Source organism: Bubalus bubalis, chromosome 6, assembly GCF_019923935.1.
Source record: "Bubalus bubalis isolate 160015118507 breed Murrah chromosome 6, NDDB_SH_1, whole genome shotgun sequence".
Taxonomy (NCBI): Eukaryota; Metazoa; Chordata; class Mammalia; order Artiodactyla; family Bovidae; genus Bubalus; species Bubalus bubalis.
This window is the reverse complement of record NC_059162.1, coordinates 103128029-103139518: the sequence shown is the minus strand read 5'-3', so window position 1 is coordinate 103139518 and position 11490 is coordinate 103128029. Positions and strand designations below refer to the sequence as shown.

Genomic DNA, 11490 nt, shown 5'->3' with positions numbered 1-11490 from the left:
TAAATTGAACCACTTTCATTATATCCAGTTATTCAATGGTAGCTCAGTTGAAATTCTCATCCAGAAAAGGAGAAGCCACACACAGCTCTCACTAGCCTACACCTGCCTTTCTGAAATGCTCCAGAATCACCCAGAGAGCTCCTGAAAACGCTGAATCTGTTTCTCCTAGTCTGGAGTGGAGCCTGAAATTCTGCACTTCTAACAAGGTTTTGGGTAATGTGATGCTTGTGGCCGGAAGACTCTGCTTTGAGTGACAAGAGTCTTCATCACCTTTATTCCAATGGAAAGTATATAAAATTACAAACCAGCAAAACTTAGATGTATTTTTAACCTTTTGATTTTTTTTTTCATTTTCAAATGCACAGAGAAGAACAGAGTAAACCCCTAAGTACCACTGGCATTTAACAATCTTATTTTATAAATTTTCCCTGCTCTGACTTTTCTATTCCTAGAGTATTTTTAAAGAAAATCCAACCATTACATTGTTTGAGTGTGCACGTCTGACAGACAAGGCTTTAAAATGATAACCAGTGTCATTATCACATAAAATGAATAATATATAACACAAAGTTAACCATAATTCCTTGGCATCATCTAATACTCAGTTCCTATCTATACTCTCAGATGCAGGCAATAGATGAGGTCTGGTCAGATACTCCAGCACCTGGTTCACACCCCTTAGCTGAACATCTGTTACCATGGTACTCAGGATTTCCTTCGAGGCTGAGGGCACAGATATATCCCTCCCCAAACCATCTTTTATGGCCTGCCAATTTCATTCTTAGCTTCTCTGATGGCTCAGATGGTCAAGAATCTGCCTGCAATGCAGGAGACCTGGGTTTGATCCCTGAGTCAGGAAGATCCCCTGGAAAAGGGAATGGCAACCCACTCCAGTAATTCTTGGCTGGAGAATTCTATGGACGGAAGAGCCTGGAGGGCTTCAGTCCATGGGGTTGCAAAGAGTCAGACACAACTGAGCAACTAACACTTAATTTCATCCTTGAAAGAACTCCGCTAGTAAAATAATAACAGCAACCTACCTGGGTCTCCTCTCAGTCCTATAGCCTTGCAGCTGGGATAGGAAACAGGAGGCCTGGACAGTGGACCCTGTCACAGGTTGGCAGACAAGGTGACTGTGATGTAAACATTTGAAAGAGAAGAGGCCTGGGGGGATCAGGCTTCCCAAACTCTTCTAGCTGCAAACTCTGAACTCTTCCCAGGCATCCACCCATTGCCAGGACCCATTGGGTTGTGAGCGGTCGTCTGACTCTCCACCTGTCCAGTCTTCGGCTATGGGCACAAAAGACTTCCCTTCACAAAGGATCACACTGAATTTTGCTCCTGCCCGGCTGTAGGGCCACCCGCTGGCCTGGTGCTTGTCTCCCTCACAGCCCATCCCTGAAGCAGCCAGCACACTCTATCCCAACATTTTCCTACCAAGTCCCAAGCCTCTGGTGGTCCCTGAACCACAAGAGATAACACATGGCTGTGTGTGACAGAAGTCACACTCAAAACCATTTCAGTGGAAAGGGTTTTATTTATTTACTGGGAGGGTGTGGTGTTCTCACGGAACAGCCTGGTCTCAGCAACGGCAGAGGGAGAGGGGCTTCCTTTCGTCTTTCTCGCCTCTTGTTTTACCTGCCTTTCGAGACTGCCTCAGAGGGGCAAGAAATGTGGCTGTCACAGCCCCGAGCTTCACAGAAACTCTGAGGCCTCACAGAAGTGCCCTCAGTGTGCTGACCTTTGGTGCCCAGGTCCGCCACATGGCCACCTCAAGTCCATTAGGTTGGGATGCCTGGAGGCGGCGGGGAGGGCTGGACATCAGCTCCCCAGGTGACTTGAATGTGCGAGCAGAGCCAAGAACCTCTACGTTACAGTGTCAGGCACCCAGAGAGACTCTGCCATAGCTCTCGTTCACCTCTCACCTCGTTCGAGAGGCAGGGCTCTAGTGAACCCATTTAGGCGCAGCCACCCACCCCTTCTAGCCCCTCAGGCGCACCCCTGTACGCGCAGCTGCTGCCAGGCCAGGCCGCCTGTGGACGATCCCACAGCAGCTCTGCCGTCTGCTTCTCCCCTCCCTTCTGCTGGAGCCGGATGGTCATCTCGTCTGACTTCACCTCTCAGAGGCATGTCAGGGGGAGATGGTTGAGCTGTGTCCTTGGGATCTTGACTGGGTAGCATATGTCACTGGACAGGTGGTGGAGGAAGCCAGAAGAGAACTGGCTAAGGAGGGCAGGAGAAGGCAAGGGACAGTTCTTTCCGAGAACTGTGGTCAGCTCCTTCTGGTTGGGAGAGACAGAGGGCAGAGGCCAGAGAGAGACCCAGGGTCCCCAGAGGACGTCTGGGATGGGCAACACCTGAGCATGAGGGCAAGGGATCATTTTCCCTACATTCCTTTAAGGACGTCTCTTGCTTCTATTGGAAAAGAAAATGGCAACCCACTCCAGTGTTCCTGCCTGAAAAATCCTATGACAGAGGAGCCTGGCGGCCTACAGTCCAAGGGGTACCAAAGAGTGGGACACGACTGAGCGACTAAGCCGCGCACACACTTGCTTCTGTACTAAGGAGGTGATAACTACTTCCAAGACCCAAGGCCCTTCCAGCTCTGCCTACAGCCCTGTGTGAGGCCACAGCTCCAGCCACTGCCTCAAGCAGCCTCAGGCGGCCCCTCCCTACTCTGGTTCCAGGGCAGGAACAGTGGGGTCTCAGCAGACTGGAGAGGAAGAGGGGTGTGGGTGTGGGAGAGGTGGTAGCACTGGGCTGGGAGCAGAGTTTCCGCCGCTCCTGCAAGGCCCTACCGTCCTTCCCTCAGGCACTTCTCCAGGCAGCCAACTCTTGGAGGGCTCTCGGTGGGCTCTCACCCGGCTCTGACCCTCAGCTCCAAGTGAGAGGGCCTCCCTGGGATCACCCCCTTTCCCAGGAGGGCTCCAGGACAGCCAGAGCAGCAGGGCTGCGTCTCTGACCAAGGAGGTGCTGGTGCCAACCTAAGGACGGTCAGGGAGGATCCTGCTCAGCTCGCATGTGCTGTGTAACCCTTACTGGACCTGTCTCCCCGTCCTTGTGTCCAAGGAGCCCAGGGTCCAGCTCTGCCGTACCAGAGACGGATCAAATGACACCACACTCGGAACTGGATGTTCACCTTTCTTTCCAAAAAAAATATCAAGCACATAGTCTAGGTGTGGCAAGGCGGGGCAGAGCCAGGCTGGGGACCTGGACATTACACACCCAGGGGGCCCTTGGTGGAGGCGGACAATTTAACAACTGGTCTGAAAGTCAAAAGAGAGGGGAGCTAGTTAGTGGGGTGAGCAGAGGGCAGCGGGGCTGGGGCAGGGGCTGTGGGGTTCAGGCCCAGACCCAGGGACTGGCAAGTGCAATTCACAGCAGCCCTGCGGCGGGAGCCCATTTCTGGGGCAGGGGTGACATGGCCTGGCTCAGCCATCTGTGTGAGTGTCCACGCAGCTCCAGGCATACTGGAAGACCTGAATTCAGAGGCAGCAGGGCCACGCCTCCTGGTCTCTCTGAACCCACTTCCTTGTGTGTGTAATCGGGGACAAGTGTCATCCTGACGTTACTTCCTTCCTGGGGTTGTGAGAAGCCCCGTGGGCCAGGGGGACAATGGGCTCTGGCCACCCCCAGGGCGTCTTTATTGCTGCGTCCTCCAGGCCCAGCACAGAGTAGTCACTCACTCAACCAGCGGATGAGTAAATAAGTGGCCATGAAAGGAACTGCAGCTGGCTGGGGTGTGGACAGGTCCCTGCTTGTACCTGGCCCTGGCCCTGGCCCCAGCGGCACAGGAGGGCTGAGGCCTGCCTCCTGCCTCTCTCTGAATGTCTGGGTCTAAGTCTCAGAACGCAGACTGGGTGCCTAGGTTGGGGACAAGCTGCTCAGAGCCCTAACCGACCTGGGGGACCCCCTGAGCCCTCCTGGCCCCACCCGGGGTGCTGCACAGGCCGGCGGGTGCTGGGCAGGCTCAGACGTACTCTCGGGCAGCCGTGGAGGGGCCTGGCCGGTAGGGCTGCGGGCTGTTGTTGGCTCGTTCCGGCTCCGGACACGTGCAGCAGAGGAAGGAGCCGCCCAGCAGGGCCAGGCCGGCAGCCGCCCAGCCCACAAACAGGGCTGGGCCGAACTCGTACCTGCGAGGGGTGGAGGACACCATCAGGTGTGACTGTGCCGATCCCCGCCCCACCCCGACCTCCCCCAGGGGCCTCCCAGCCTCTGCCTCGCAGAGCGGAGGGTGGGCAGGGCGTGGGGAGCGGAGGCTGGGCCTCACAAGCCTCCTTGGGCTCTCTGGGGAAACGGGTGAACCCACATCTGGGGAAGTTGGGATGAACGCACATCCTTTCTTCAGCCCCTGTCCCACCACATCAACAACCACCGACCCAGAGCAACCCAGGTTCAGGCTGGTCTGCTCTGTGCAACCTCGGGCCTCCTTCCTCCTCTGGCCAGTGCAAGGGGGTGTGTGGGGGGGAGCCCCGCCAGGCCGTCAGGGAAAGGAGGAACGGGGCAGTCCAGCCACCTCTCTTGGTCATGGTCTGGCCCACGGAACTCACCACTGGGCTCTCACTGCCCTCTGGGGAAGGCCAGACTCCTCCGCCTGCTCCATCTGGCACTCCAGCCTCTCCACCCCTAGGCTAGGCGGGACAGCCCGGCGTCCCCTCTGCAGCGCCCAGGTCTCCCCAGCTTTGGGTCCGAGGCGCCCCCTGCTGGAGTGTCCCGCTATCTGTGTCCCCTCCGCCTCCAGGACCCAGTGCAGATACCACCTCCTCCGGCGGCAGCTTTTCCCTGACCCCTTTGCTCGCCACCTGGCACTGACTCTCACATGGTGGCTGATCGGTTCCTTGCTTATCTGGCTCCCCGGGGAGCACCTTGAGGGCAGACAGCAGCGGCTTCGTCCATGTCCCCAGGGCCCAGCACACAGCCTGCAATTCGGGCAACCTTGAGGAGTGCTGAGGGAACAGGCTGAGTGTCAGCCTGGCGTCTCTGAGCTGTGCTACCTCTTGCTTCGCAGGTTTTCGTGGTTACAGCTGCCAGCCTCGGGGATTGAACCTCGCTCCTGAAGTCTCCTTTTCCTCCCCTCTCCATATTGCTGCCTCCTCCAGGGAGCCTTCCAGGCTGCAACGACCCAGCCATCTCTCCTCATCCTCCACCCCAGGCCTCAAAGTCTGTTGGGATATCTGGGGTTGAGACTGTCCCATTCTCTGCTCCTGGCAGAGCTGAGAGGTAAGGGGAGGGGCCAGTCCCTTCACAGAGCCCCTTATTTGGCCCCCACACCTTGACCTTACAAGTCCTGACCATTTTAGCCTCTAAGTATCTCTGCCCCTCAGCCCTAAGCCCTCTGCTCCAGACCTCTACAACAGGACCTTACTGGCCTTGCCCACTCCCCATCATTCTCACACCACAGCCAGAGGGATTGTCCTGCCTTCCACCCCAAGAGGGGGAAAAGAAAGCTTCCTACGGCTGCAAGGGCCTCTGCCATCTGCCCTTAAGACTTTTCCAACCTCATCTCTTTGGCTCAAAGTCATTGTGCCTCCTACAGAAGTAACAACCCAGGCACTGTGCTAGGTCCTTTACCTGCACCATCTCACAGAACCCTCACAACCACACTGAGCTGTGTCCTTGGTCCTAGCTGCATGTTCCAGGGCAGGAAATCAGACACGGAAAGATTAAGGAACTTGCCAGTCAGACAGACAGCCTGTGTGGAGCTGGGATTTAAATCAAGAGCCAGGGAATTACCCCTTGGGGTGGCTTCCATAGGCCTCCCACCCCGTTGGAGGGCCCAGCCACATGCTGTCTGCTCCCCACACCAAAGAACTTCTCAGCGACAGCTCCTGGGGCCTGTCCCTTGTTTCCCCTCCAGGCGCCCTGCTGGACGAAGGCCAGTGGCCTCAGAGAAGGTGGAGGGAGAGGCCCAGCCATGGCTCAAGCCATGCCCTGGAACTCACCTGGCGTTGACAGGTGTGCTGGGGTTGAAGAACTCCTGGGTCACCAGGGTGGCATACCATGAGACGGCCGTCAAAGTGCAGAGGCCTAAGGACAGGGGAGGGAGGTCTCAGCTCTGCTCCGGCCCCCAGATGGCGACCCAGCATGGGGCTGCTTGCTACAGTCACGATGGTGGGGGAGGAGCTGGGCACTTACCCGCCAGGATGAAGAGGGCACCCCCAGCGATGGCGACACGGTCCTTGGCGATGGGGTTGCTGTCTCCGACCCGGGTGCACTTCATGCCGACGACACTGAGGACCATGGCCACGAAGCCCAGGAGCACAGCCGCCACCATCAGGGCTCGTGCTGACTGGATGTGACCTGGGTGGAGCGGGAGGGACTGAGCCGGGGGTGGGAGAAGTAGGTGGGTGGGAGGAGCCCAAGATGGGGGTGCCTGGAGCTGAAGTTGGAGGTGCTACTTGCGTAGGTGTGAGGGGATGGGGAGGGTGTGAGAGCAGGGTGTGGAGCTGAGCCACACCAGTGAACTCCACCACTCACTCTCGCTTGTGGGGTCCTTTGGATAGTGTGTGGTGACGGGGGGCATGAGTTCTCCCATCTGCTGCTTTCTGACCAGGCGACCCCTTGGGGCCTGGCACAGCTCTCGCAGGCAGTGGGGTTGGGAGGCAGCTTCTCCTGGGGCCTTTCAGATCCGGCAGAAGGAGGAGCTGAGGGATCTGACTCTGGTCACCTTTCCCTCTGCCCCTTGAGTCACCCATGGTAGCTGGATGCCTGCTGCTGGGGTCAGTCCCGGGCCCAGGGGCAGCTCAGGGGATCTGGGTCCCTTATGGAGGCCAGATGACCTGTCTGGTCCGCAGTGGCGGGGGCCATGTGACAGTAGCCTGGCTCAGGCCTGTGGGGCCCTGGGCAGAGGGCGGTGGGTGGGCTCCCAGCCAGGGTAGAGCTATAGTGGTGTCTGTTTATGAGCCAACTTGTCAGACTCAGCCCCACACCTCAGGAGGAGGAGAACTGCCTGCCTACTCAGGTGCCTGTGTGTGGATGTGCATGTACATGCACATGCTTGTGTGTGTGTGTGTGAGTCATGTCTGACTCTGAGACCCCATGGACTGCAGCATGCAGGCTTCCCTGTCCCTCACCATCTCCTGGAGTTTGCTCAAGTTCATGTCCCTTGAATCGGGGTGTGTGTGTGTGTGGGTGCACCCGAGTGCCCGCACACTTGTCTACGTGGCAGGACTGACAAGTAGGTATGTGTGCACAGTGTGTCTGCACAGAGTGTGGGGAGAAACAGAGGGAAGGGTCTTGACCAAGCCCCTCTGAGTGCCGGCGGTATCTCCTCCGACCCTCCCAGAGTCCTGCCAGAGACCTAGTCCTCCCCTTTCCAGATGAGGACATGGAGGGTCAGGGACTCATTCAAGGCTGCAGTGGCAGCCGGCATGTGGACCCACAGTTGCCAGAACCTAGAGCCCCTGTTCCTGGACAGGGGACAGGCTGACCTGGCTCTTCACAAGTGCACAGGGGCAGGGGCTGGCGAGTGCAGCCCAGGGCAGATGGCAGACTGTGGGAAAGTCTGCTCCGGGCCCCCCACCCCCACTTCCCGCCTCCCATCCCAGCGGGCATGAGGCCTACCTTCCAGGGCGAGCAGCGAGTCATAAAGCTTGCACTGCACCTGACCAGTGCTCTGGGAGGCGCAGGACATCCAGAGCCCTTCGTAGAGGCCCACGGCGGTGATGATAGCGTCACCTGCGTAGGAGGACTGCTTCCACTGCGGCAGGGCTGTGCTGGCGATGATGCCCACCCAGCCACCCATAGCCAGGAAGTAGCCCAGGAGCTGAAGGCCGGAGTTGGCCATGGCCAAGGGAGGCGACTGGGGGTTCCAGGGCTCAGGGCTGGGCCAGGATCCCTGGGGGGGCCGAGGTCATGGCCAGGTGACAGGAGCAGTGGGGTGGGAGGGTGGGGTGCAGCAAGTGGTCAGAGGCTGAAGAGGAGAGGCGGCAGCCCTGCAGTGGCAGCAGCAAAGGCAGCCGATCCAGGCTCTAGAATGCAGGGGGAGGCCCAAGCTGCAAAGGCCAGGGGCCCGCCCACAGTAGCCGCCTAAGCCAGGGCAAGGTCCCCAGCAAAGCTCCTCCTGCCCAGCCCCCTGGGGTGGGGGTGGGGTGGGGCGTGGCCAAGGTGGGTTCTCCTCCCCAGGGACAGAGAAAGGAGGGGCTGGGAGGAGTGACCCGGGCTGGCTCTCAGGGCCTTTCCCCTAGGGGAACCCCTTTAGAAGCTGATACAAGTGCCCTAAATTTCTCATTCCTACCCCAAGCATCAGCCCTGAGATGATGGATGTTGCCATCACACAGTTGATCTGACCCTTGGGGTTTTCTGTCCCCTGCCTGTAGGACGGAAAGAGAATGGAATTCCAATTTACAGGAGGTAAGACTAGGGTTAGACATCAAGGAGAACTTTTTGGAGTGGGTTCTGAGGTCAGCTATGGAGAGACTGGGCTGGGGAGGGGATGTTGGGGAGAGAGGTCCTGGGTCCCTGGGACCATGGGTATCAAAACAGGGGAGGGCCAGACTCACTCAAACAGGGGGTCTGTTTGAGATCTGAGGTTGGGGGCAGAAGAGAGACCTCATGAAGGCTGGGACAGAGCTGGCTGCCAGCCAGCCAGGAGCCTGGCAGGGAGGTGGGAGATATCACCAACCTTTGGCATCAGCCTGAAGGAGGGCAGACTGCTCAGGCTGCTAATCCCTTTGCTGGCTGGCTTAACACTCCTGCTGGGGCCTGAGGCACCAGGCCCTGACCCCTAGCTCCAGAACAGCCTGGTGGAGAGCAGTGGCCTCTGCACATTCCTGGGGTTCAGGTTGCCCCCGCCGAGAGGCCCCCCTCCCCTCCTTTCTCCAGTCCCAGCTCAGCCCTCTGGAGCAAGGGAATGTTTAACTCTCGTCGACCTCATTAGCAATCCCCTCACGTTCAGTTCGGCTCGCCAGGCGTGGGTGCCGGGGAATGTCACAATCCTGTTCCTGCTCCCGCCAGCCCCCAACCCCGCACCCGCACCCGCTCCTACCCAAGCGTCCCACCCGCCTCGCCTTTCCCCATGCTGCGCTGAGGGAAGGCAGGGTCCTGCCGCCGACCCTGGGCTCCAGGCACCCTCCACCCAGAACCCCTCCGCAGGGGCAGCCCCGCCCACTCCCTCGCATTTTTCACGTGGCTATGCAAACGAGAGGGTGCCAGGCGCTGCAGACAATACTGCCCTGTGAGCCCGCCGGGGCGTGGGCCCTGTTATGGCCCGCGGCCCCGCGGCTGCCAGCTGGGGGAGGGGCCTGCCCTCAAGGGAGCGGTGGGAGATGCTGGGCCTGTGGTTCCCGATACTGTTCCCCCCACCCCCTCACCTCCCACCGCGGTCCTCGGATCTGGAAAGTCCCGAGCCACGTGGATCTGGCTGTCCTGGGGCCGCCTGTGAGTCCCCCAAAGCTAGCCGGGCCTAGAGCCATGGTACAGTCAGTCCCTAATTCTGATCCCTCCACCACGGACAGCGAGAGAGTCGGATCTAGAGGAGCAGGGGACTTCCGGCGCCCAGAGTGGAGACTCCGGGCAAGGGTTTCTAGGCCTTATCCCTCTAATCGTAGACAACCCCTCACGATGGGCTCCCCTTCATGGATAAGGAACCGAGACTGAGAGAGGTGACCTACCCCAAGCTAGGAAGCCGGGGTCAGGGTGCTTTCCTATCAGATCTGTCTAGTCCACACCCTACCTTTCTTGCAGCACCAGGAGGAACCGGCCTGAGCTGGCTGGCTGTGGAGCCTGTGTCCCACCTCTAAATCATGGAATTAGATTCATGAAATCTAATTAGCTTCATGGAATCACCCAGAGAGCTGCCCAGTGTTTGACAGAGTGAGGACTGCCTGCATGGGGCTGCCACTCAGCAGTTATTCATTCCCGAAGGACTGACTGCCCTCTCCCGGCTGGGCTTGGCTTCTCCCAGCCTTTGTTGTTGTTAAGTTGCTAAGCCATGGCCAGCTCTTTGTGACCCTATGGATTGTAGTCCTCCAAGCTTCTCTGTCCATGGGATTTTCCAGGCAAGAATACTGGAGTGGGTTGACATTTCCTCTCCTGGGGAATCTTCCAGACCCAGGGATGGAACCTGTGTCTACTGTGTCTGCTGCAAGGCAGGTGGATTCTTCATGGCTGAGTCACCAGGGAAGCCCCCTCTCCCAGCCTGATGCAGGGCTTCCTCTGTAAGGAGGATCCAGGAGTCATTCTGATCCCGAGTAGCACCTGAGTCAGGTCTCTGAGCCTTAGGATCCTCAAGGCCACACAGTCCGGGAGACTAGGGACTACAAGGCTCTCCACTGACAAATGAAAAGCTGAGAATCAGAGACAGGAAGCGAGATGCTTAGGGTCACCCAGCTGCACTCGGGAACTGCTCGCTCCTCCTGGCTGGGGCCCCCACCCCGAGCCCTCCCCACACTGGACCAGACCCACTTTATGATCCACAATGATGCTCACATCTCCCTTGGAAACTCTTATGCCTTCTGTTACTTGTGGTCTTGAGTCTGTTCTACCAAAACATTCTCTCCTACCCCAAAGGTCTTCCCTCACCCATGTTCCAAAGCCCTTTGGAATCCAGATCCTGCTTCTGGAGTTGAGTTCCCTAACCAGGTGCAGCTTCTCCACCCAGGGCTTCTGCCACCCCCCATGGCCCCCTGCAGTCCAGCAACTCCCAGGCATGTGGGGAGAGCAACAAGGCTCAGGAACCCACCCCAGCCTCCATTAAGAGCTAACTAGAAACTTCCCTGGGGTATCACACTTCACTGTTTAAAAAGTGCTTTCACTTACATTACAAGAAACTTAGGGGTACTAGCTTTATCTCTGCCACTGAAAAGCTGTGTGATGCTAGGCAAGTCCCTTAGCTTCTCTGGTCCTGGTCCTCAAACTGAAGAATAGAGACAATAGCATTCATCTGTCTGGGTCATGAGGGAGTTTAGAAGGATCAAAATGGGTGAGAAGTGCTTCTGGAAAACATAATACGCCTGAAGAATTGTGGCTAATGAGGGCTCTGCCCCCTCCCGGGCGATCTCCCTCTCGTGCCCTCTCACCCTGGGTGCAGGTCAGCTGCCTTCTCACCCTGCATGGCTGAAGACCCACTGCCCCTTCCTGCCTGGCAGTACCTGGCGGGGCGGGTGCTTAGTAGGTAGATCTGTGCTGACCACTGACTGATGGGTGTGGAGATGACATTTCTGCCTCCCTCCCAGTGGAACACAGGAGCACCTCCTCCGGTCCTTTCCCCCTGCCAGTTAAGAGGGTCTGACTCAGTTGGTTGCCGTCCAGCACATTCTCTGCAGCCACCATCTGAAACGCTGGCGGCTCAGGTGGTGGTGCTGGCCAAACTCCCCCCAGCTTGGAGTCTGACTTTCCCGTGGAATCCCAGGCTCAAAATGGAGAGGACTTGCCCTAGGCAGCACAGCTAGAAAGCAGTGCCCCTAGCAGCGTGGCCACCGCAGTGTCTCACCCACTCCGGCAGGGTCAGGTGCTCTGATCTGGGATCCTTCATGTTCTTTGCATATTTCC

The 11490-nt window shown here is 58.1% G+C and overlaps 1 protein-coding gene across 1 annotated transcript; it reads right to left on the bottom strand.

The window, feature by feature from the left end:
• Positions 1 to 3128: 3128 nt before the first annotated feature.
• Positions 3129 to 8051, bottom strand: CLDN19 (claudin 19). Its single transcript, XM_006068322.4, has 5 exons — positions 7564 to 8051; positions 6136 to 6300; positions 5943 to 6027; positions 3981 to 4133; positions 3129 to 3266 (listed from the first exon to the last, which is right to left on the bottom strand). The coding sequence occupies exons 1-5, from the start codon at positions 7784 to 7786 to the stop codon at positions 3218 to 3220; spliced, it is 675 nt and encodes a 224-aa protein (XP_006068384.1). The 5' UTR covers positions 7787 to 8051; the 3' UTR covers positions 3129 to 3217.
• Positions 8052 to 11490: the final 3439 nt, after the last annotated feature.